This window comes from Cibotium barometz, chromosome 15 (assembly GCF_041138505.1).
Source record: "Cibotium barometz isolate CiBa-2024 chromosome 15, ASM4113850v1, whole genome shotgun sequence".
Lineage (NCBI taxonomy): Eukaryota > Viridiplantae > Streptophyta > Polypodiopsida > Cyatheales > Cibotiaceae > Cibotium > Cibotium barometz.
Genome location: NC_141060.1, coordinates 15,812,884 through 15,838,691, shown reverse-complemented (window position 1 = coordinate 15,838,691; position 25,808 = coordinate 15,812,884). Strand labels below are relative to the sequence as shown.

The following is a 25,808-nucleotide window of genomic DNA, read 5'->3' as shown; positions in this document are numbered from 1 at the left end:
TCATACGTTATATTTGAGAGTGCACTCATGCCACTAGTCACCGGTGGTGGGTTCTAGCCACCAATGGCACGAAAACCCTTACTTATTGGGTCCTCATACGTTATATTTGAGAGTGCACTCATGCCACTAGTCACCGGTGGTGGGCACGTGAACGAGTGTCACAAACTTCCATTCGATGTGGCGCTTACACACATAAACTCGCCCATCAAGTAAATGATGCATTGCCCATGAACCACCCACCATGATACCATCCGCTCAACTTATGCACGTGGAAGAAATGGCTTTTAAAGTTAATTTAAACCTCTTGGTCCTTGATGCCTACTACCTAGTTCCGACAAAGAGAGAGAGTCTAGGGATACATATAGAGAGAGAGAGAGTGTTTGTCTAGAGAGAGAAAGAGAGCTAAAAAGTTAAGCAAATTTAAACGACACAAAATTTGGGAGGGACATGGAGTAAAGGCGCCCGCAGAGGCCCAGACCTAGCCTCCGAGCCAAGAGCCGAAGCTTCAGGCTCGGCCCGAACCGGAGACCTATCGTCTCTCTCTCTCTCTCTCTCTCTCTCTCTCTCTCGCCCTGCCCTCTTCAATCGCCCCACTCGTAGCAAACTTTACTGCGTCTCGTTTGTCGCCCCCCACTCCTCGCTTCTTCGCTTTCTCTTCTCTCTTCAAGCTCTGTCTATGGTGGAATGCGAGCTTCCCTGATCAAGCCCGAGCTTTTTGGACATCCGGCTATGGTGGATTCCCAATTCCCCCCCATCCTTGAGACCAACGGTACCTAGTTTTCTGCGTTGTCATCTTGAACGGCACGCTGCTGGTTTTTTTTCTCCTCGATCAGCGCACCAGGTAACCCTCACCGTTTATTTCCTCTCTCTCTGCTACAAACCCTAGGCCCAACCAGACCCACCCTGTCTGCCTACCTGCCTGTCTGCCTCCATCTGATTTTTTTTTTGTTTTTTGGCTTTCCCCCATCCTCTCTTTGAAAGCTCCGCCGTGCTGAACTCCTCCTTTTTTCTCTTGTTTTTCCTGTTTCTGTTTTCTTCTTTTGCTTCTGTACATTCGCAATGGCAGCATCCGCCATTTGCCAATTTTTCGACATCGCACCTCGCCGCGCATTTTGAAGCCAGCCGAGCTGGTGAACGGCGGCGTCTGTCTTTTTTTCCCGTCGCTGATTTGCCCATTGTTGGCATTCTCACGATCTTTGGTAAGCTCATTCTTTTTAGTGCTTACCCTAACCCTAACATAGCACGCAGATCCAGAAAACGCTTCGCTGCCTCATTCTCGCGAAGTTTTGCCATCAGCTGGATTTGCCTGAACCAGTAAGAGCAGGAAAATCTAGTCTGCAGTAGGCAGGAGAATAGGAAACTCAAGCTCACAGTGGGACAGGAAACCATATCTTGGAAAGGAACTCTAACTTATGAACGAACAGAAAATCCTAGCTTGCTGAAGACTAGGGAAAAGGAAACCCTAACTTGCAGAAAGTATTATTGGAGAGCAGGATACCCTTACTTTACTGGAGCTACGGGGAAATGGAAAACTACGGAAACAATATGTTCATTTCTCAAGAAGGATATCCTTCAATTGATTTTACACTGCTGGACCGTCCATCAGGCAGGCAAGTTTTCTGTCTTCTTTCTAAAATCTACACACACACTAACCACAACTCTTTTTTTTTTTCGACATCAACATTGTAGGCAGGATTCTCTTTTATTCCACTCATTTCTTGTAATGATAACTAAGATGGATACACAACCAACCACTGCCCGTCAGCAGGGACCCATTCAAGCTGCTACATCAGGGATGTACAGGCAATCCTGCCTGCCCACCTGCCGTTTGAATGTGGAGGGGGGAGGTTGTGTATCCAGCGGTAATGCATAAGCACTCTTAGGGTTAGGCCAGATTTTTCTATTATAACTAAATGCACGATGAACTGTTGACATTGCAGCATTGCATCAGCTCCAGAATCGACTGCACCTTTGTTTCCAGGTTTCCTAAAACTGGCATCTTCTGTTTTCTTTTACCCTCTTTTGGTTATGTAAGGTTAACCTTCTTTGTGCATAGTAAGGATTTTTCTTGAAAGATCTCTCTTTTATGATAGCATTTGCTAACTGGCATGGCTGTAACCTTTCTATGGATATGCACACAGGAGATTCCTCATTCCCATCATTCGATTTCTTTGATGGAGCTGGAGTAGAGTCTTTTGGTGACCATTCATTTCCTGACCATGGGAGGTGTGTACAGTGTTTGTCTCGATGTTAAGATTGGCTGTGGCTTTCAAAAAGGAAGTGCTCACTATTCTATGATATCTTCTCTGTTACAGCTACATGTCAGAGATTCATAAAGATGCTATGAGGAGGAATGCTTTTGTGCATCCCAGCCCTATACTGAGGCAGAGACATGGGGTGCATGATTTTTTTGGACAGGACAGTCGACAGCAACATTCTGGGTCAGGTACTTGGCCTGGGACTGGCAATAGTGGCAGCAATGATCATTCTCGGTACTTTTCAACTGGAGCCATTTGTGCAGATGAATCAATTGCGAGAAATACTTATATGAAAGATACTTATGGGGGAAATGCCCGAGGTCACCATCCTGGATTGTCAGGTTTAGAGGCAGGAATCACTGAACCGTCTGTGCATTCCTTGAAGCCAATAGCAGGGGACGCTGTCGATAACAGTAGATTTCCAAAGGAAGCAGCGAGCTCTTCAGTGCTCCAAAGCCAGGCTAGGAATCAACCAGTGAGCTCTTCAGTGCTCCAAAGCCAGGCTAGGAATCAACCAGCAATTGTGCAAGGATTTTCGAGTCATTCACAAAACAATCAGTTTAAACTTAGTCAACCCATGCCAATCAATAATGGCATGCTTCCACACCATTCAAGCACGAACAATATGGGTGTACAGTATCAAAATCAAAATGGTAGATACACTACTGAAACTTTAGCTGGAGTTGCAATGAATGATGGCCCAAGTTATGACTTTCTTGGGAACCAACTACCTTGGAAAGAACCCATTCAAGTTGCATTAGGACAGCAACTAGGAGGCTCCACAAGGGCTGTTGGAGTGACTGAACTGCAGTTGTTACAGCAGCAGGCATTGCAGTCCCAGCAGCAGCAGGCTTTGGAGTCCCAGCAGCAGCTTCAGGAGATGCTTCTTGCACAGCAGCTGAAGCAGCAGTTGGAGCACTCCAGACAGCAGCAGATGCTTCAGGAAACACATCTAGAGTTTCCAGGGACTTCATATTCAGCCCTTCTGCATGGACCTGATACACCACCTTCTCAGCCTCAGACGACTGGGGAGACAGTGATTTCTGAATTTGAAAATCAGGCTGCAGCTTTTCCAGCAACAAATACAGAAGGTTTTGGTTGGTCTGTTGATGGACCATCGTACTATCAAGGGTTACCAAATGATTTTTTCATGGGGCAGGATCCAAACTTAGCATCACAAATGTTGACTTCTGGGGCTTCTCTTGTAGATGTTGCCTTGCACACAGCGGACACACGGGATAGGAGTAGACCTGCACTTGCTTATTATCCTGGAACACAAAATGTCTTGCCAGAGTATGGTAGTGGCGGTCTGAAATCGCCTTCAAATCTACAGGTAGGGAAGCCCATGCTTCAGGGTGGTAATTTGGGAAGTGAACATATATCTGAGGTTCAAACAGAAAGTTTTGGCCTTGGAAATGAATTGAACAACGAGTTAAGAAGCAAACACCAGCTACATGCAAAACCGCTTGCAATTCAAAATTCTCAACATGCGGCTGTACAATCAGTGCGACAAAGTCCTATGGGCAACGGCCTGTATCAAGTAAATCTACTGTCTCAGAGTCAGCAGCATTTTCAAGAACTCCAGCTTAGTCAGCAAAAAAGTTGGAGTTCATTCGAACAGAAGCAAAATCGGAGTTTTTCTCAAGTCCCTGATGCCTTGTTTCAAACCATTCCAAGTGCTGAGGAAAGCACTTTGCAAAACGGTTTACAGCAAGGTTTGAACAGTTTTAGCACTAGGAGCGGAAATGCTGGTTATGGCTCCTACCAATCAGGGAGTACTCCTGCAGAGAATGCTGCTAGTTTAAAGCAGCAACAATGGCTGACCACATCGTCAACAGGAATTCCCACAAGGCATAACATGGATGAGGAGGATTGGTATCGTACCAATTCTTGGAGTGCTATGCAACCCCACCAAATACACCAGGGCAGTGGTCATCATCCACATCTAAACTCTGATGCTAAACGCAACACTTGGGGTAACAGTGTTTTGCAACAGGGTACCCACATGGTCAGAAATTCGTTTCATTCAGTTGACACTTCGGTGAACAGACAGATGGGGCTTCCCAACATACATGGCAGTTTTGTGGACATGAGGGCACCTACGGTAACTATAGCAGGTAGTGGCTTCCTGCCCAACCAGGAAAGTTTGAAGTCAAGGCGAGAGAGTGGCTGGAACGAGAGTGACAGGGCCACTGCATCTGATCCTACAATTCAATCTTTTTCAGAGCCAGGTGGTCATCCTCAAGGCTTTTGGAAAAACCACACTCCACCTAATGAGTCCTCGGCAGGCCCTGGCACCATGGGTCAGCCTTTGGATGGGGATCGGCCTAGTACCATTCTCCAGCAAGGGAATTCTGATTTGGAAGCTCCATTTAGGATGAAGGCAGCACCGAGAAATCCAAACATTGCTAGTGGGCAGGATATTACAGGCCAACAAACTTGTGAGAGACAATTTCTGGGTAGGGATGGTGTGTATCAACAAATACAGAGACAGATTAGTCAGGATCAGGCAGGCAGTCAACAAACTGCTAATTTTGTCAGAGCTCTCAGCAAACAGGCGGTCAAGTTGGTTCCTGATGTAGTTGAAGATGCAGAAACTCTTTTTTACAAGAAGTCTGTTGAGCCTCAGGTATATGCTTTGTTTGAGTGCAATCTTATTTGTAGAATCAAATGTAAGTTTGTACATCACTTGATTTTGACTTCTGATATGCAGGGATCTTTTGTTGAAAAGCAGAGAGAAGTACCCCAGCAGCAAGTGGATCCAAGTGCATCTAGTTTATCCTTGGCCCATCTCAGGCACAGTCAACCGTCCAGCCCATTATCGCCACAGCATGTTAAGCTAGGACTTGGACCTTCCAACTTGTCTCAAAATCTACAGCAGGTTGATAATGTACGTTGGAGAAATTCCCCTCATGTGCAGGGTCTGGCTGGAGAAGTGCCCAATTCTAACCCAATAGGCAAAAATTTTCATGTGGGGCCACCTTATGGTGGCTCTGGTTTTGAAACTACAAGGGAAAATAGGGCTGAAGTCAATCAGGGAAGTGGTGTTGCAGTGAAAGGCATGCTTCTGCAAAGCAATTCAATGCCATCTTCAGCTCTTTCTAATAAATCTTCATTATTTACAAAAGAGGGCACACTATCTGAAGTGTTGCCACCTTCAAGCTTTGCTTCTGGACATGGGGTGGGTGCCAATCCAGTAACTTCTAAATATACTGAGGGATTTGGACCATCTCAAAGGGAATCCAATCTGGTGAGGGATTCCGTTTCTGGTGTTGTACAAGTTCAGTCAAATGCTAGAAGTTCTGGTAACATCCAAGAAAAATCCTCAACCAGTTGTCTTGGACAGTCTTCGCCTGTTTCTGGCCATCCTAGGCAGCCGAATCACGATGGTGGTATGCGTGTAATGCAAAACCAACATATAATCAACATGGCTCTAAAGCAGTTAGGGAATAGAGCTCAAGCAGTGAACCTTGCAGGGTTGGTGACTACCTTGAAAACATCCCTGTCTGAACAGTCCAAATATTTGGGAGGTTGCGAAAAGGCTTTTCCTGGGATCGTGGAGTCTTGTCATCTGCCATCTAATGGTGCACAAGGGGTTGGCAGTGGTGCGCAAGGGGATGCAACTCAGGTGATGCAAAGACCACAAATGATTATGAGGAAGCCTATTACCTCAGGGCTTGTCTTGGGTGAAGAATTTTCAATTCCTAAGACTAGCCAGAGCCATTCAGATGAGCGCAACAATCAACTTAAACCTTATCAAGAAAAGCCTTCTAGTCTTGAAGCAAGTGGGTTAGTGACTACAAGTTTACACTCAAATATACAGGGACAAACAAGGCCGTCATTGTCTCTGATGAATGGCACTTGGTCCAGTTCACTGCAAGCAGGAGGGCCAAGTCATTACCAAAATGAGTTTTTGTATTCAAAAACGTTGAATTCCATGCCTCCACAAACTGATGTTCAGATGAGAGGTTCTGATAAACCACCTGCCTTTCTTGTCCATGGCCAGTCTGTGCAGCAACAGAGAGATACGATTCGTGAAGGCCCGTCATTGAACCGAACTTCTGAAGGGCTGACACCTGGTGTTGCTTGGGCTACAGGTTTCTCTGAATCAGCTGTTGTAGCTGTGGGCAAACAAAATGAAACATTAATGAAGCCCACAAACAGCCCTGGATATTTGGGTAAGGTGACTATAAGTCAGCAAGCTGCAGATGCTCTGGCAGCAACAAGGCAACCCAAATCATTGCTGGAGTCGAAAGCAATCCAGCAACAAAATGCCTTTGTTCCAGAAGACACACAGCAGAGTAATTTGCAGTCGGTGGACGCTTTGCCTCCCAGACATGCACAGTTGCCAAAGCAGCCAGTGGACAATGTTGTTGGTGCTGCCTCATTTACATGCACCGAAAAAGACATTAATTTAGCCTCTGTGAATGCTGAGGCATTGCACCAATCTGTGCCTTCTCCTGGAAGTAGTAATTATCAGTTTCTACCCTCTCAAGGGTTAAAGTATGATACTTCTGGTGCTCATGGCAAGCCTTTGACTCCTTCGCAACAGTCCTTGGCTAAAGAACGAGCTCAAGCTGTATCATATGGTGATCAAGGTAATCGCTTTCCTCTTGGTATGGAGGATTCTGTCTTGAGAGAGGGAGGGGCGAGAATCCCGGCAAGGGGTCCCATTTTTATGCCAAATCAGTTTTCTCAGCATCAACTCTCTTCTGCAAAAATAAATTCCCATGGCGTAGTAGCTCTCCACCCAAAGAAAAGGAAAAAGCCAGTGCCCCTGCTTATTCCCTGGCACATAGCAGCAGCTCAACCAAGAAGCGATCTCTCCTCTAGCAGGTCGGAATTCGAACCTTATTAGTTTCTCTCTGGATGTTGCGGTTCTGTCTTTGCTGTACTGTTATTTTTGATTGAGTAGCAGTCTCTTAAACACCGGACACATGCACGCTTGCTCACACATACACACATGCTGTCCAGTTCTATCTCACATATTTCTTTGAGTTGTTTGTGTTGCAGTGACATGGAGCTGATGTGGGCTAAGGCAACAAATCGTCTCTCTGAAAAGGTGCCTTATCTTGATTTTTTAAATTGTAGAATAAGTAGTTATGCCAACTTAAAAGCTTTATGCAGGTAAGTCAAAGGTACAAAGCATTTAAGATTTATTTGTTCATTTGTTTTTGAAGGATGATGGTGATATTCATGAAGATAGTACATCAAGCAATTTTCGAGCAAAGAGAAGGCTGAGATTAACTACTCAATTAATGCAGCAGCTTATCCTGCCTCTCTCCAGTAGATTGATGCAAGGGAACATGCCTGTGGATAATGAGTGTGCAACATATAGTCACGCAAAACATGCGTTAGAAGATGCTTGTAGGCTGGTGACAAACACAAAAAGAGAAGCAGATTCTGCACATAACAGCTCAGAGAACAAAAACATGTATGCCTCCTTACAACAGTCTTCTCCTATCTGCTACATCATATTCCTGTGGGTTCATATTCATCGCTTTTGGCTTATGATGGTGCTTTCCCTAGGGCCTTGCATGGGCAAACAAGCACATGGGGTATGACAAAGAATGTTGCCATGACAAGCTGTGTAGAAAGTTTCATGGAAAGAGCCAAGCGGTTGGACAATGAGCTTGCAAGGTATGACTTGAATTCTGCTTGTGCTTCTTGGTTTTTTTGTTTCTGTTTGTAAAGTAGTCAATAGCCAGGAAATACTTTTCTTTGTTGGTTGTTTGTACATGTTCCTCATTAAACTTACATTCATAGTGCACTTGCCAATGCATCTGTATAAACACACTAGTCTCTCCTAAAGTGGAATTCTTACTTTTGGGAGTTAGTTCTCAGTCTTGTAAAAGGAGGACAGACTCACAGAGTAAGCAAGTGGGTCTCTCCTAAAGTGGAATTCTTACTTTTGGGAGTTAGTTCTCAGTCTTGTAAAAGGAGGACAGACTCACAGAGTAAGCAAGTGGGTCTTGCAGGCAGCAGCAACAAGGAGGCTCTAAGGGCTACCCTCAATTATTGTGTAGAAATGAGGTCGGATAAGGTCATTCTTATGGTTTATTAAGGGGCTTCTCAAGCATGATATCAGTTACAGGCTAAGCATGATGAAGAAGGTAGAATAGTAAATTAAACAAGTGACTAGGACAGAATTGCTTTATGTTTGCATTTATGCCTGTGCATCTCGTAAAATAGAGGGTGGAAGGTTACGATTGGGAAGTCATGCCTTTTGGAAGAGGGGTGACTCACGAATGAAGTTATGTCTTCCAATGCAAAGAGTCATATCCCATTGGTGAGGTACAATTCTTCATACATGAATGTCTCTTTGTATAACCATGTGTCCCCTTGTCACATGCGGAAGCTTTGGGAGTCTTCTTTCAGCTCTTATAGAACATGCTTGATGCAAACGCATACAGAAGATAGAGAGAAGAGCCAGACAGAGCTGAGTATTTATATTCTATAGTACAAAAAGGTACATCTTGGCTAGCCCAATTGGTTGCCCCATCAAAAGGTGGTAAAACACCTAGATCTACATCTAAGTCTATGGTTCAGCTCCCTAGGAACTGAATCAACAAAACAATGAGCTATTGTGCCCTTTTATAGGGCATGAAATTCCCTATGGACTCCCCGACCTGGTGTCGGCCAGGTCCTGGACAAAGGTCCCTTCATTTGCTATAGCCGACAGATGGATATTCCTCATATAATTTGGCCGACAACCTCTTGACTCTTCCATAAGGTCTTCCTGCCCCAAACCAGCAGCACAATGCTCCAAAATCTGGTCCTTAATAGGTTCTAATCCGGTTCTTTATCTGTTGCCCTTCTGGGATCAGCCTTGGGATTAGTCTGCACATGTCTTGCACATGACATCCCCCTCTGCTAAACTTGATGACGGGATTCCAACTTCTATTCTTGGATGATTGTCATCATCCCATTGTTCATCCCTGGACCCCCAAATCTGTCATCCTTCCCTTCCTGGTGGCAACCTTTTCACTGAAATCTTGCCCGGTAAATCTCCACATCCACTCCAACTCTGAAGAAGATCTATGCATCTGTTCCATCCTGTCCCCTTTTCCCTTCATGCCTTGTCCCTGAACACTCTCTTTGGTCTTCTTTTCTTGAGTATTGAGTCTGGCACTCTCACTCCACCCCTTGGAGGATCATCCTCCCTTGGAACTGTTGCGTGAAAGCCTTTCCCAGTGTGCCACAAGTGGCACTGACTCACAGCACTGCCATTCCCCTTGGGTCTTGTGGAACACCACCAACCAATCTCCTTGGAACAATTTCCATGTCGTGTTCCTTTTCTTGGGCCTCGTATCTGGGCATTTTCCTATACCTTGGACATGTGCACCTTCATTTGGGACTAAATATGTGTTTAGCCTTGCTGAGCTTGATGCTCTGATACACATGCGGAAGCTTTGGGAGTCTTCTTTCAGCCCTAAACACCATCCTGGAACATGCTTGATGCAAAACGCATACAGAAGATAGAGAGAGATAGCTGAGTATTTAGTATATTCTTTAGTACAAGAAGATACATCCTGGCTAGCCAATTGGCTGCCCCATCAAAAGGTGGTAAAACACATAGATCTACATCTAAGTCTGTGACTCAGCTCCCTAGGAACTGAATCAACAAAACAATGAGCTATTGTGCCCTTTTATAAGGCATGAAATTCCCTATGGACTGGCCGACCTGGTGTCGGCCAGGTCTTGGACAAAGGTCCCTTCTTTGCTGCAGCCGATGGATATTCCTCATATGATCTGGCTGACAACCTCTTGACACTTCCATAAAGTCTTCCTGCCCCAAACCAGCAGCACAATGCTCCAAAATCTGGTCCTTAACAGGTTCTAATCCGGTTCTTGATCTGTTGCCCTTTTGGGATCAGCCCTAGGATTAGTCTGCACATGTCTTGCACATGACACCACTTATGGAAAGCCACAAGATTTTGGCGTGTCCCTTCACAAAAGGGTGCGTTTGTTAATGAAAGGGTGTGCCCTTTTGTTGAAAGGGTGCGTCTTTTGGTGAAATTGTTTGAACCTTTGTGAAAAGTGCCTTTTAGAGTAAATAGAGTTGAAAGTCACAAATCATGACATTTTCTCACTTAAAAGAAGAACTTGCTTTGAAACACCCCATGTTGTTGTGTTTTCTTGCTTGAAATATCAAATTCCATGTAGTATCATTTCACTTCTTGCTTGTCAAAAATGGTACTTGTGATTTTGAAATCTGTCATTTTTGAACATCCTTGAAGACTAATCATGAAGTTAGTCATTGTGATGCCATTTGTGCTCCAGTCCCCAATCCATTCTTGCCTTGACTCTGAACACTGTCTTGGTCTTCATTTCTGAGAAATGCGTCTGGCACTCTCACATCACCCCTTAGAGGATAATCCTCCCTTGGGACCGTTGCCCGAGAACCTATCTGGCTCATAGGACTGCCATCCCCTCTGGCTTTGTGGAACACCACCAACAAACCTCCTGCACCTTGTGCTCCAACTTTTGGTTCTTATACTCTTTTTCTGGCTGCCTCTTCTGGACTAGCATCTGAGAATGTCCATGGCATTTTATGCACATGACACTGCCCTAATGATGGCTATTCTCTTTCTCTCTCTTGAAGGCTGCCCATGAAGTATATTGGCTGTTTGGAGGCTTTCATCACGAAGAAATACTGAAGGCAAGGGTAGTTAATCATTTTATCATGATTTCTAGTCATTGTACTTGTTGTACCAATCCTTTGTACTTGTACTAGCCATTGTACCAACCATTGTACCTATTGTACCAACCATTGTACTTGCTGTATTGGCAGAATGGAGAGCGGAACTTGTTGTACCAACTCTATTGCATGAAGACCTGTGGTTTTGGGGGAAGAATCTGTTAGAAACATGGCGAGAAGAAATTAGACTAAAGCTGAAAACTGAAATCAGAGAAGACAAAAACACGCTGAGATACTTCCATTGATCTTGAATATATAGGGGGAAAGTACAAGAGCTGAGCATGAGTGCATATGGGATAAATCCCTGAGTGCCACATGGCATACACTGAGATGACCAAGACTAAAAAAACTCCTAGTGAGCATTTAGTAAAAGTACTCCTAGTGAGCACTTAGTTCCAACACCCTCCTTAAGTGATACTAGGAGGACATGAGTGACAAGATGACAGATGACAAAGATAGATAATAAGGCAAGATGAAGAGACTGATGACTGATGACTAGACAGACAGACAAGCCGAGATAAAATGACTAAGACTGAAAGACAGAAACATAAGACAAGATCCTAAGACACCCCTCCTCAAGTGATATCCTCATATGGGTCCACAAGGGTAGGGACAGAAATGGATCATAGACTTAGACATAGACAATCAGCCAGTAGAGTGGTCCCACAGACAAAGAGACTGTCAGATAGACATTAGAGAGTCTGACAACTAGATGATAGATGGGGACATAGACAAAATGCCAAAGACATGTGGGTAACTAATCCACAAAAGATAGGCATATAGACTGATAGACAGAGTGTCAGAGACATGTGACTGTAAGATCACACAAGATAGACACATAGACAGAGAGACTGACTGATTGTAGATAGACAGAGAGATGGACCTTGATAGATAATCCCTCCTCAAGGGCAATCCTCCTACTAGAGTGGACATTACGCTTGGTTGGTAGGGGACTTATGTCTACGCTAAGGGTCATGTGGACTGACGCCTTGTTGGCAAGAGACTTATTTTGTCTTGCCGATTTATTTTGGGATATGATTATAATATTTGGACTTGTGGAACTTTTTTGTCTCTCCCATTTATTTTGGGACATGATCATGATTTGGACTTATGGGATTGTTTTGTCTCGCCCACTTGATGGGACATCATTAGATCTTGGATATATGGTTTGAAGCTTAAAGTTGCAGACAACCTTTAAGAAGCTGGGGAGGATGTCACCAGCCTGGACATTTCCCAGTATGAAAGGGGTTTGGTGGGCTCCAGGACGTCTGAATATTTGGAAAGTACAAGCTTTGGAAATGGGGAATTATCTTGGAATACAAAGGATCACACTCTGAAAATCTAGGAGGGTTACTATTTTTGGCCCGACATCGATGGAAATTCCGTTTGTGTCATTATGTCTGGAATTGAGCAAATGGGCCCTGGGGACTCACACTTGTCACTTTAGCTATTGTGTGGCTCTGCACTGGTCATTATAGCCTTCTCTTGCCATTTTAGCTCATGGGAGGTCCGAATCTATAAATTGGAGCACTAGCCTCTTACCACCGTTAAAGGCTGCCCTAATGATGGCTACTCTCTCTCTCTCTCTCTCTCTCTCTCTCTCTCTCTATTAGGTCCACCAATTGTTGTAACCTTTTTGGTCTCATAGGTCATTTTGGCCTTTTGAAGACGTTAATATTTCATTTCATTCTCTCTCTCTCTCTCTCTCTCTCTCTCTCTCTCTCTCTCAGGCCGCCCATGAAGTATACCGGCTGTTTTGAGGCTTCTATCTCGAAGAAATACCAAAGGCAAGTGTATTTAAGCATTTTATTACGATTTTTAGCCATTGTACTTGTTGTACCAGCTCTATTGCATGAAGACCCGTAGTTTTTGGGGAAGAGTCAATACCCACACGGAGGTATATTGATTATATTGTTGGCTCAACATTTCTACAGCCTGTGTATCGGCTGAATTCTATGGTTGTCTCGTGTTGGGCTGTGTTATGGCATTTGTATATGGATAATCCAGCTGTCATGTGCACGCCCGTGCCATGGCTAATCTTCAGCATGAACATCTTAATCCCTTACTAATTATCAATTCAAGTCAGCATTTAGATAATCTTCATCAGAATCGTCATTGGTATCAGAAGTAGCATTAGCACATCATCCACAACATCATTATCTCAGCATCATCTATAGCATTGGAGGTCTAGGGAACTTGTGGGCAGCCATCAAGGGCTTTCAGGCCACAGTCGGCAGCCCCTAGGTGAACTAGGCAGCAAGCGGCTAATGCCCATATAGTGGCCGATAGCATGGGACAATAAAGCGCAGCATTAAATGAATAAAAAAACATGAATTCTTGTCCAGTCAACAGGCCGACAGCCAAGCAGCTGGCCTACGAGTACTCCAAAACCATATATAAACAACAGACATAATTCAGCATGAATCAAGTTCATTCATCAGTCATCAATCGCATTCATCAAAAGAAGATATGTACAAGGGCTAGGGGTCAACCCCTTGGGCTTGACCAAGGCCCACCCATGTACAAGCATTAAAGCAACCTTTTTGTACCATATGAATAAAAGAAAACCCTGACACCCAAGCTCTCTCTTCTTCTCTCTCCTCTGTCAAAGTCACGCAGTAGTAGCAGCACGCACACCACCCTAGGGCATTGAGCAACGTCGGTGGCTGGGCTCCCATCTCTTAGCCGTTGCTCCCCCCCCAAAAACCCGGCCGGAGAAGATATCTATGACAAGGTGCCACCAAACCCTATATATGGTTCTTCGACTTCCCATGCTCTTGCATATGGGACAATCCACCACAACTTCTAGTCATGCGATAACCCAAGAGTAGCTACGAGAATTGCCACTTCCAACACCCTCCTTCAATTTGAGCACCTCGATTAAACAGAGGGTAGGACCGCCCAGAGGACCACACAGGCCGAGCTCTGATATCATGGCAAAGTCACGCAACAGCAGCACGCACACCACCCTAGGGCACTGAGCAACGTCGGTGGCTGGGCTTCCATCTCCTAGCCGTTGCTCCTCCCCACAAACCCGGCCAGAGGAGATATCTATGACAAGGTACCACCAAACCCTATATATGGCTCTTCAACTTTCCATGCTCTTGCATATGGGATAATCTACCACAACTTCTAGTCGTGCAATAACCCGAGAGTAGCTACGAGAATTGCCACTTCCAACATCCTCTGTCTTAATGATCTCATTAATTAGCATCAATGTTCTTAATCAAGCTTAGGGTTGTGGATCAGTATAGCAAGGCATTCCGCACATGCAGCATTGGTATCAGAGCATTCAGGCTCGGCTCACTAAGCATAGTCTAAAGGAAGGTGCATAGTTCGAGCAAAAAGGATGTGTCATGTGCAAGACATGCACAGGCATACCTCAAAGCTAGTCTTGAAGAGGCAACAAGATAAAGATAGATTAGAACCATAGATTTGGAGCATTGTTTGCTGTTTTGGCAAAGGGGTTTGACCAAAGGTGGACATGTATGTTGTTGGCCAGTGCATAGAAGAGGAGTAGGTCATGTCGGCTGCAACATGAGATTTATTGTGTCCAGGAGCTTGCTGGTCAGCTAGTTCACTTGGTCACCACAAGGCTTATAAATAGCAATAGTGCTCATCGTTTTCTTCATTCAGTCTTGTTTTGGGGCTGAGTCATAGAACTAGGATTAGACTAGGTTTTATACCTTTTCAAGGAGGCAGCCTATGGCTGCTACTATATGATATACTGAATTCTTAGCTATCTCTCTCTATCTTCTCTCTCTTTTGTTTACGTTTTTGCCATCAACATGTTCTAGATGGTGTTTAGGGCTGAAAGAAGACTCACAGAGCTTCCACGATGCAGCAAGGTAGCAGATGGAGTGGTCTGCAACAACAAACGAAGCTAGAGGAAGCATTCAGATCAGTTCCAAAGGCCTAACGATAGACAAAGCTAGGGTATGCACACAAAACCAGTACATTGTTAAGCTCTCAGATCATTCCAATAGGCATGATCAGTTTTGGCAGGTGACCCGACGCTGTGTTAAGGGTAGGGGAAAGTAGGCATGGGGACAACAGTGGAACATATGCTCAGTTCTTGAGCAAGACTTGGAAGTGGAGATCAGGAGTGAAGATGTTCAGACAAAAAGATTAGTCAAGTCAAAGTCTAGTACAGTAGAAGTCGAAGTCGGTAGCAGTAAGTCAAAGTCAGTAGAGCAGTCTAGGGAGGAAGGATGACAGAGTGTCCACCCCGTCATCAAGTTTAGCAGAAGGGAATGTCATGTGCACGCCCGTGCCATGGCTAATCTTCAGCATGAACATCTTAATCCTTGACTAATTATCAGTTAAAGTTGGCATTTAGATCATCTTCATTAGAATAATCATCAGTATCAGAAGAAGCATGAGAGGGCCGTCGGCCAGGTGTGGGGCAGCCCACACAGGCTGCCCAGTAGCCAGAGACAGAAGCGCATGGTGGCCAGCCCTGATGCGTAGCTTTTTTAGCATTAAATGCTGAATATTCTAATCGTGGGACTATTTTCAGTCAGCCGCTTGGGTTTTAGATAGCTGACTAGCACCTCGGAGGGGTATAAATACCCATGGCATAGATTAACTCCATTCATCTCATATTTCACCAAGTGCTGAAGCTAATCAAAGGGCCAAGACAGCCAAGGATAAGGTAACGCAAAAGGGGTGAAGGATTGAAGGTCAAAGGCAGAGGATTCACCTCAGCCAAGGAGGTTCAGGTTCAGTCTTTTATTTCAGTTTTGCATCATTCTAATAAAAGCAAATACACCATCCGTGGTGGGGCCCTACAAAGGGTATTCAGGACCCAATATTGTGTCCCCTTCTCCCTCCCTCTCTCTCTCTCTCTCTCTCTCTCTCTCTCTCTATTTTCTGCACATCTACATTCAGTTCTGTGCGTGCGACAAGTGTGCTATTTTTCTGAGCATTGAAGTTACCGATCTCCCTCAAGGCTTCCGCATGTCACAGTGGTATCAGAGCCTACTTCAAGTGTAAAGATTCACCAAGAAACTAGAATTTTTTTCTCGCTCGTGTGGTTGGTTTTCAGACTCCAGTGGACCACCTCTTTCACTCGTCTCTTGAAGGACGGTTGGTTTTCAGCCTCCGGAAGCCTTTGGAAGTCTCCCGCACACATAGTGGATGGTTAGGTTGCGCTCCGAAAAGAAAGTGCGTTTTCCTGCTATGGCGAGCTTCGACGACAAGAGAGACCAAGAACCTTGGGACCAAAGTGCACCAGGCAGCCTAGCTAGGGCATCGGGCATGAGTGTTAAAGAGATGTTCCAACAGATGATGCGAGCAATCGCTCGCAGACCAGAGTACCAGGTTGGAAGAGCAAAAGGCGCAGATACTAGCTCTAGAAGAGAGTGTGTGTTCATATTTTTGGACGACATACTAGTATTTTCAGCTACAGTTGAGCATCATGACATTGATGTGGAGAAAGTCTTGAAGTTGCTGGAAAGCAACGAGCTCTACATCAATGAGAAGAAGTCGAAATTTTATTTGTTCGAGGTTCATTACCTTCGATATATAATTAGTGCAGAAGGCATTCGACTTGATCTGACTAAGGTGGTTGAGATTGTCAATTGGGAAGTACCTCAGACTGCTTATGACATCAAATCCTTCGTGGGTACGTGGGACAAGCCATTTCAGGTGATCACCGATGCGAGCAACATCACAATTGGAGGTGTATTACAACATGATGGTCATCCAGTAGCTTACATGTCTCGTAAGTTACTGCCCGCAGAAAAGAATTACTCAGTCTACAATCGTGAACTCCTGGCAGTTATACAAGCCTTGAAAATGCTTGACTATAGTTGATAGATTTAGCAAATTTGTTATGCTTATTCCATGCAAGGCCAACGTGACGGCCGAGGATGTTGCCGAGTTGTTAATTCGGCATTGGTATCCGATTGGCGGGATTCCTAGGACCATAGTGTCAGACCGAGATGCCAAGTTTACCAATCATTTTTGGAGGGCATTGTTTGATAACTTTGGTACTAAATTGAATTTTTCCAGTGCATTTCATCCACAGATGGATGGCCAGACAGAAATCTACAACCAGTTGGCCTTTGATGTGCTGAAGTGTTATGTCCACAATCAACAAGGTAAGTGGGAATCATATTTGTCTTTAGTTCAAGCTGTTTTGAATGATTGTCTTCAGTACCTAAAGTGAATAGATTGACGGAGTCTTACCAGGAGATTTTGGAGTCAGTAAAGGACAGGTTGGCTAAAGCGCAACACTCGATAGGCCAATAAAGACCGAAGGGATATGAAGTTTTCGGAAGGTGATTGGGTGTATCTTCGGATTATGAAGCAAAGGTTGAAACATGTGGGCAAGCGATGTCCAAAGTTGTCATTCAGGAACTTTTGACCTTTTTCCATCCAGAGAAAGATTAATGAGGTTTCAATGAAGTTGAAGCTAGTTCCGAGTTGGACTATGCACGATGTGTTTCATGTCAGTTGGTTAAAGCCTTATGCAGGTCCGATTCCTTCAGAAGTTAAAGACGAGGCGGAATCAGATATCATTGATGAAGCTAAAATTATGGTTCCAGAACAGATCCTTTTGCATCACTTCAAGCATGGCTCAAGCCGAAGACAAAGATAGTTCCTCACAAAGTTTCAGGACTGAGGGACCCATGAAGTGGTGTGGCTTGACAAAGAGTTTTTCGACGACTATCTGGCATTATTGACGGATTATTTGGAGGCTATGCAGCTTCCGTCAAGTTAAGCAGAAGGGGATGTCACGTGCATTTCGCACTTGGATGTGCCACGTAGACATATCTGTACTGAAGGTGCAAACCTGGGGTGGAAAACTGGTCCCATGTGAGCCTAGTCCGGGACGAGTCAGCCCCGGTCCCCCTCCAGTCATTCGAGGTCAGGTGTGCATTGTCTTGCACATGAAATAGTGCCAGTCCGCTTGTGAGTCTCCCTCTGGAATGATGTCGGTGGTTTTGTGTATCTGGTATGATACTGGATGCCAGACCACTGTGTAGACAGTTAGGGTTTGCATATAGGAACGGGGCCAGCCCATAGGGCTACCCCAAGGACAGATATGTGGGCATGGGGGAGGTGTAGAACCACCCCCATAGGGGCCAGGAAGGCCTTGGCTATGCCGACCAACGATGAGATGGGTTGGAAGGGCTGTAGGCCAGCCCTAGGGCCCCTGGACAGGCAACCGACAGGGTATCCAGCCCTGAGAGGGCTGTCGGCCAGGTGGGGGGCAGCCAACACAGGCTGCCTAGCAGCCAGAGACAGAAGCGCATGATGGCGAGTCCCCCATTTATGTGATGCGTAGCTTTTTTTTAGCATTAAATGCTGAATATTCTGATCGTGGGACTATTTTCAGTCAGCCGCCTGGGTTTTAGACAGCCGACCAGCACCTTGGAGGGGTATAAATACCCATGGCATAGATTCAAGCAGCAGGTTAGCTAGTCCATTAGGATATTCCAAGGCCTATATAAGGCACAATTAGCTCATTGTTTGCTCATTCACTCCTTTATGGAGTAGAATCGGTCGGATCAGGACTTTTGAGTCAAGAACCTTTTGATGATGGCAACCAAGGGCTTGCCAAGACATGTACACCTTTTTGAACTATATGAGTATACTGAAACTCCCATCTCTCTTGCTTGCGTTTTGCATTAGGTTGTTCCAGGATAGTGTTTAGGGCTAAACGAAGACTCCCAGAGCTTCAGGTTGATTGCAATCAGAGCTTCAGGTTGATTCTGAGATATTGTTGCTGCCCATGCCCCACCCACCCTTACTGCATCGCGCATGGATGAAACCATCGCTTGTGTCTTGATCTTTTGGTGGTGTGGTGACCAGGCGACATTGGTATTAGAGCATCAGGCTCAGCAAGGCTAAACACTGATTTAGTCCTAGATGAAGGTGCACAGTCCAAGGAGAGGAGCATCTCCAAGGTAGTGGCTATGAAGGAGAGGCAAAGTGTTTGCATATCTGGCCCCTGGCTCCTTCATTCCCCAATGTTGAGCTTGATGCTCTGATACCATTCACATGCATGGAAGCTTTGTCTTCTTTCAGCCCTAATCAACTAAATAGGAAGCTTTCTTTTCCTGGAAAAAGATCCTTCTATTAGTTACTGAAAAAACAGCCACGAAGGGCTAGATACAAACTCGCCTCATGTATAGGGCATGGATCAAGTAATCAAAGGAGGGGAAAGAGATGCTTCTCCTCTGGCTGGCTGCTCTATGAGGAGAAGGCTATCACATACAAGGGGAGGGGGGTGGACAACCACACCGGTGGTCTATAATGCCAAGTGGGGTCACCACCTCTATCAGTGAGAAACGGGCCAGGCCGCCAAAGCCTCAAGAAAGCTTCCCACTGCTTCCGCATGTGGTTGGATCCACCCTGCAACTTCCCCCATTCACCGTGGAGGGTATGTATGATATTGAGCCAAATGCTCCTAATAAACTCTGGTCTGGCGGAGTGTGGGTGCCCTCAATGGCTTCGTTGTATCGAGCCCGCCATATATGCCAAGCTGTAATGCTACTGCAAATCTCCCATCTCTGGCAAGTGCTTGGTTGCTAGTGGTCTGTAGGTGGGACAGTGACTGGTATTGCCGAAATGCGGTGGTGAGAGACCTGAAGAGCTAGCCCTCCACCATCCTCCCCATAAGCCCTGACCACTCCAGCCTCTGTGGCCCAAGCGACAGTGCCCATGTAATGATCCGGGGCGAGGCCCTGTCCATAGTGAAGTTGCGAAGGATTTGCTGCCAAACTTGTCGAGTCTTTGAGCAATCCCAAAGACATTGTCGCTGAAACTTGTGAGGGTGGCTGCATCTCGGGCAAGCTACTGGCTGACCTCCAACAGCCTGCCAAGTGCCGGCCACCAAGCTCTTGTGTGCCATGAGTCAAAGAAAGAGGGTAATCTTTCTAGGCCGAAAACTGTCCCAAAGCCTCTTCCAAAAATCTGAGAGGAAACGTTGTGAGAGGCCTTGTGACTGCCAATGTGTTGCTGCTGCCGGGGTGCCATCTATCTCTAGCATCTGAATCCTACGACCTAGCCGCACTGTATATGCAAAGAAGGGGGCATCCAGAGTCTTCTCCCGATCAGTGGAGTCATGCCAAGTCCACTCGCCCGGGTCCCACTGTAGGCATGTGAGGTCGGCACCCCCATATCCATAGCCACCAGAATCTCTCCTTGGCCACCTTGGCCGGTGGCGGGTCTATCTGCCACTCCCGTGCTTGAATTCCAATCACCCTCACCCTTTGTAGGGTGCATCCATTGAAATCCTCTAAGGGGAGCTCGGATCTCTCTAATTTGCCATGGGATCCAATAGAAAAAGTGAGCAGACCGTTGCCCTCATCCGCTCCGTGAACTGCCGCAAGAATATCATGCCTGGTGAACACACCTAGCTACATTTGGGGAGTCGGGTCTGGGATAGGAGTTGGCCACTCCTAAGGAAAAGTTGAGTCGATGTTGATGCTGAGCCTGTCTCTACACGGGATCCCTGTTAGGCCTCTCTCCTGCACCTCCGGGGGTAACTGCCTGTGTGCAATCCAATCTCCAATGGACCTGGTAGGTCTTGTGCTCCCCTGTGATACATGCGATCGGGCTCCCAACATATGGCTACTGGGTAAAACGGATCAAGGGGTTCTAGACCAATCAGAGCAATCTGCCTAAGGGCCGGCTTGAGGTGATCCCAAGCTCGAAGTAAACTGGCTGCAAATCTGTTCTCAAAAGCGGCACCAAAACTGCGAGCCCACATCTCTGTGAAGATCCATCTGGTACTCTACGGTCAATGGTCCCCTAGACTCGGGGTGCGGGCTGAAATCTGGGCCAAGAGGAAGTCCATCCAAGGCTCGCCACCGGGAAGGAGTCCTGTAACAATCAGCTTGCTAGCAGGGTACGACTTTGAATAATAGGGTCAATGATGCCAAGCCCCCGTCTACGTCGTGGCTGAATAATCACCCTCCATGCCACCTTGGCCTTGGCAGGCTTCCCTTCACTGTTGTCCCATAAAAAGATCCGGATCAACCGATGTACCTGGCCAATACATGCTCAAGAGAAGTCCTAGCGTGAAGTGAGATACCACATGGTGGCAAGAAGAACCTGGTTCTCCACCACCACTCTACCTGCTAAGGAGGGCCTTGCAAAACTCCAATATAAAAGCTTCTTCTGAATACTCAGAAGAAGAGGTGCGAGTTGTTGCTCAGGAGAGATATCAATGCCCACCTGGCATCCAAGATAGTGAATAGGAGTGCCCCTTGGGATCCACTGGAAAGCCTCGATTGGGTGCCAAGTCGGGGCGGGTGGAGAGCCTACCCAAAAACCACATGACTTGTGCCAGTTGATATGTGCTCTTGATGCGCGACAAAAGATCTCGATTGCCTCTGTGAATCTCTGGAGATTCCCCACATCCCCGGAGAGGTAAGCTGCTGTGTCATTTGCAAACTCTCAATCAAGCGGCTCCTCCTGAGTGCAGAGGGGGAGAGGCAATCCTTGAAGCCCGGTCTCCTGGCATGAGAGAAAACTACTCATGGCCTCGGCGACAAATAGGAAGAGGTAAGGTGCCAGAGGACAGCCCTGCCGTACCTAGCGAGAAAGGGGGAATCTGTCGTCTCGGGATCCCTGAATGAGAACCTGGCTGTGAGGCTGTGTAAAGTCATGACACCCCATGAATCCACTCCACGGGGAATCCCATCCGGCTCATCATGCCCTCTAGAAAGCTCCAATCCACCCTATCATAGGCTTTCTCAAAGTCTAGGAGAAGCACTATGAGGTCGTGCTGCCACATCTTGGCTGAAGATGTCACTTTCCAGAGGTGAAGATGTTGTCCAAAATGCTCTGATCTTGAACAAAGTTGAAGTCGCCTGTTGATGGCGTTGGCCAAGATCTTATAGGGGGTCCCTAGAAGAGTGATGGTTCTCCACTGTCGGATCTCCAATCTGTCTCCACCCTCCTTGGGAATCAAGTGTATCAAGCCCTCTGAGAGCCTCTCTGGCATGGCACCTGTGAGCATAATCTCATCGAAGGCTGCTCGAAGACCGTCTTCCATGAGGTCCCAATGACGAAGAAAGAAAGAGACGGGAAGCCCGTCCGCCCTTGGGCATTTGCCCTTGGGAAGTGCCGTCAATGCCTCCACTAGCTCCTCAGCAGTAAATGGAGTCAATAAGAAGGACCGAAGAGAGGGGGGAACCACCTCTCTTGTGTTGCCAAACTCTCTCGCGCGTGTCCATCACCCGTGGGGATAATGGGGCACCAGTGAAGAGATCGGGAAAAAATCCATGGCGATGGCTCTCACATGGGGGGGGGGATCAGAAACAATAGCTCCATCCTGGCCACACAACCTGCGAATGCGGTCTATCCTCTTGTGGGGGCCGGCTATCTCGAAGAAATCCCTGGTGACACTGTCGTTGGCCTGGGTCTAGAAGCAAGCTCTAGCATGGTGCCTGTACTCCACCCTCTTCTCTATGGAGCTAATCTCTGTGCGGGCGTTGGATATCTAACTCTCAATCCATGGGCTATCTAGGGAACTCTCTTGAAGCCGTTGTAAAGAAGCCATACCCCTCCTCAGACTCCTCTCTTGCTCTCGAAATCCCTCCAATCTGCTTTGGTCTGCCTCCTGTGGCAGAGTACTCTGCTCCTGAGACTGTGACTGTGCCTCCTTCGAGTTTGTCCTCTGTTGCCTCTATCATGTTAAAGTCTCCACCCATGCACCAAAAGTCTGCTTGGGGGAGGGCCTATCGGAGTGTGCTCCAAAAGAGCGCTCTGCTTGCAGCGACATTGGGGGCATAAACATCGAGTAAGCCAACACAATCCTCACCAATCAAAAAGGTAACCCACTGTGCTCGCCCCTGAACTATGACACTTGAGCCTATCACTGCCGGCAAAAGCTGCTTACTGACAAAATTACAAACTACTCCTTGCGTCCCTAACGGGCCGAAGGAGGGAGACCAGAAAGTTTGACACTTGCTTGGTAAAATCTTTCCGCATCGGCGAGTGTGCCCCTCGGAAAGGTCCCCCAACTATAGCTTTCTGAAGCTCTCCTTTGAGGACGCCTCGTCTCTAAAAGCAATGAGGCCCCCCTAAACCTTGAATGTTCCATGAGACTATCCGCATATCAATCTCTGTGGGAGGTGGAACTAGCGAAATTGCCCTCCATTCGAAGAGTCTTGGGCGAGGGTTTAGGCGGGGAATAAACACAATCCATCCTGGGACAAAGTTGCGCCAAGTGGGCGTGGATCCTGTTTTTCGTGTGACGCCACTCTGTGCGAGCGCAAGAGTATGCATACTTCGAATTCCATCGATCACAATGGAGGTACGTGTAAGAGGGGGGGAGAGCAACTGCGACTGAAATATGCATGAACACAGAAACCAGCACCTCCAGGCTAGAGGCCACCATTTCCACGTCCTGGTCTCTGTGGCTTGATCCTCCAAGCTCCATCCTAGCAAGTGGCCATAGGTGGGTGAGTACGTTGGTGATGCGAAGGTCGTGAAGATGGTGGCTGCTTGTCCCTTGATGGCGGCAGTCACCGACTCCGAGTCCATCCCCAGGGCTGCACTCAAGGAGAAAGAGAAGATCAGCACGCCATTTTCTGGCGTAGAGGGTCTGGAGTGGTGAAAAACCTTCACTAGCAGTTATTAGTGACTAGTCACTTTAAACTATTTTTTTCAAGTACCGGTACGGAAAGCATGGTACCAATATGGTATGTATTGAAAGTAACGAACGGATGAGTACGAGTACTGAATGCAACTATGTAACCTATGGAGTGGTTAATACCCCTATTTGTATTATGGCCACTTTGTGACCACAAGTTGTAACATCTTCGGTTGGAAATACCAAGCCGTATCTAGGCAGGTAACCTATGGAGTGGTTAATACCCCCAATTGTATTATGGCCACTTTGTGACCACAAGTTGTAACATCTTCGGTTGGAAATACCAAGCTGTATCTAGGGAGGTACCAAATTGCAACTACAAATGGATCTACTCAAGGGGGAGGAGAAAGGACTCGTAGTTTGAGGCTTTCTATCTTCAATAATGTATTTAGGCATCCCATGACCTGAGTAGGTGCCTAGGGTCCTGCTAGGTGCTGGTCATGTTAAAAGGTGGTCTGCTCATTCTTTTAGGACAAGGCCACTGGGTTCTGATTATTGCCTCACATGCATGCATCCTCCTATATTAATGCAAATCATAATATTACCATTACCTAGTGACCTTGTCATTTTATCAAATAGGACTTACAATGGTCTTTTTCTAACAGGCATTCATCCTCTACTTGTGCAAATCATATTCTTACCATCACCTAGTGACCTTGTCCTTTTATCAAAATAGGGCTCACAATGGTCTTTCTCTCACTTAAACTACTATGTACATTGCCTCATCACTTATGACACATACATCTGGGGCCTGATGCATGTGACAGTTACGGAGTCACGGACGGAGACTTGTCTAGAGTGGTGATGGTTGATATAAGTGCTTTTATGTCAAGGGTTATAGGTTTTACACCCTAGGAAATAAAGGGGTGTTTTGTTGGAATGGGAAAATGTGTCGCTTCTTGCTTTATGAACGGGTACAAAGCATCAAAGAAGAGCTTTGTGCATAGACGAGGGGCTGGGAATCTGGTTCTCCTGTGTAATCAAGGCATCTAGTATATGCATATTGTTTTGCAGAAGACTTCTGTTTCAAACCATGAGGTGCATGTGCTATGGCTACTAGCACTAGCATGTCTCAGGGTTGCCATGCTTTTGTACTCAAAACATTTGCTTTTTGCTCACAGATTAGATTGCTCGACCTCTGCTTTGGAGCTCAAAGGTGAGATACTGGAATTGGAGAAGCTGTCAATTGTAAATAGACTGGCTAAGCACCATGGGACAGGGTTCGCCATGGATTCTTCAGAAAATTCATTTATAGAAAACATTCCTGATGTTGGTCCAGGCATTCGAAAGCCATCCCCTCAAAAATATGTAACTGCAGCACCAATGCCAAGGACCTTGCCAGAAGGTGTAAGATGCCTTTCTTTATAAATAATTTGAGTTATGTTATATTACGTGCGCGTGTCATTTTTTGAATAATGAAAATGTGAGTTATTTGTTCTTCCATGAGACACTGAACATCATTCTCTACATGTAAAACTTTGCTTGATAATGAAGGCTAGCAAAAGCCTATAGACAATGAGCCACAACTATGACAAGTTATCATGGCTGGAATTTTTTTGGGGGGCTCATTGTCTACAAGCTGTTTTTGAAGCTAAGCCTATCACTGACACACTGATGACGCCTTGTTATACATTGTCTTGTTCCCAAACAAGCGTTATCAGTTTACTTTGATTCAAGAAACTTGGTTGCAAGCTAGCAAGAATTGTTTGTGAAGCTAAGCCCATCACTGACACACTGATGACGCCTTGTTATACATTGTCTTGATCCCAAACGAGCGTTCTCAGTTTACTTTGATTCAAGAAACTTGGTTGCAAGCTAGCAAGAATTGTTTGTATGGTGAGCTATTTTATAGTAATGATAACTGTAGTCTCACCTGTAATGTCCCACACAGAATTGAAGGATCAACCACAGGTCTACCTTGGGCAAATTATAGAAAAAGTTGTTCTTCATTTAATTAATTCTTTACTTATTTCAGGAATAATAAAACCCCGTGTTTGTTAACTGTGCTTAGATTAGAAATTGGTGTATTGTATATTAGGGAACAAAGAAGGTTAGCCCTGACTTTTTAAACGAGATAGGTCCAAGAGGGGTGCATATGCATTTTCTTTAGTTTGCTAAATCTGCAAATTCTACCCCCACATACATGTTAACTTAGATTCCCTCGATTTTCTTGTCTTTTTGAGAGATTTCGGAGATGTCCTCCGCTTGGTCGAACACAGCTCTTGGAACCCCC

General features: G+C 45.9%; 1 protein-coding gene across 4 annotated transcripts; it reads left to right on the top strand.

Moving 5' to 3' along the window:
• Positions 1-583: 583 nt before the first annotated feature.
• Positions 584-24,967, top strand: LOC147631005 (uncharacterized). Of its 4 annotated transcripts, none has more exons than XM_086809336.1 (9): positions 584-1,610; positions 1,941-1,981; positions 2,142-2,226; positions 2,316-4,887; positions 4,993-7,094; positions 7,272-7,320; positions 7,439-7,692; positions 7,788-7,898; positions 24,697-24,967. In XM_086809336.1, the coding sequence occupies exons 1-9, from the start codon at positions 1,525-1,527 to the stop codon at positions 24,941-24,943; spliced, it is 5,547 nt and encodes a 1,848-aa protein (XP_086665462.1). In that variant the 5' UTR covers positions 584-1,524; the 3' UTR covers positions 24,944-24,967. The 4 variants fall into 4 exon arrangements, with proteins under 4 accessions (XP_086665462.1, XP_086665461.1, XP_086665463.1 ...); XM_086809335.1 differs by having other exon boundaries at positions 4,972-7,094; XM_086809337.1 differs by having other exon boundaries at positions 593-1,610; positions 1,941-2,030; positions 4,972-7,094.
• The last annotated feature ends 841 nt before the right edge of the window (positions 24,968-25,808 follow it).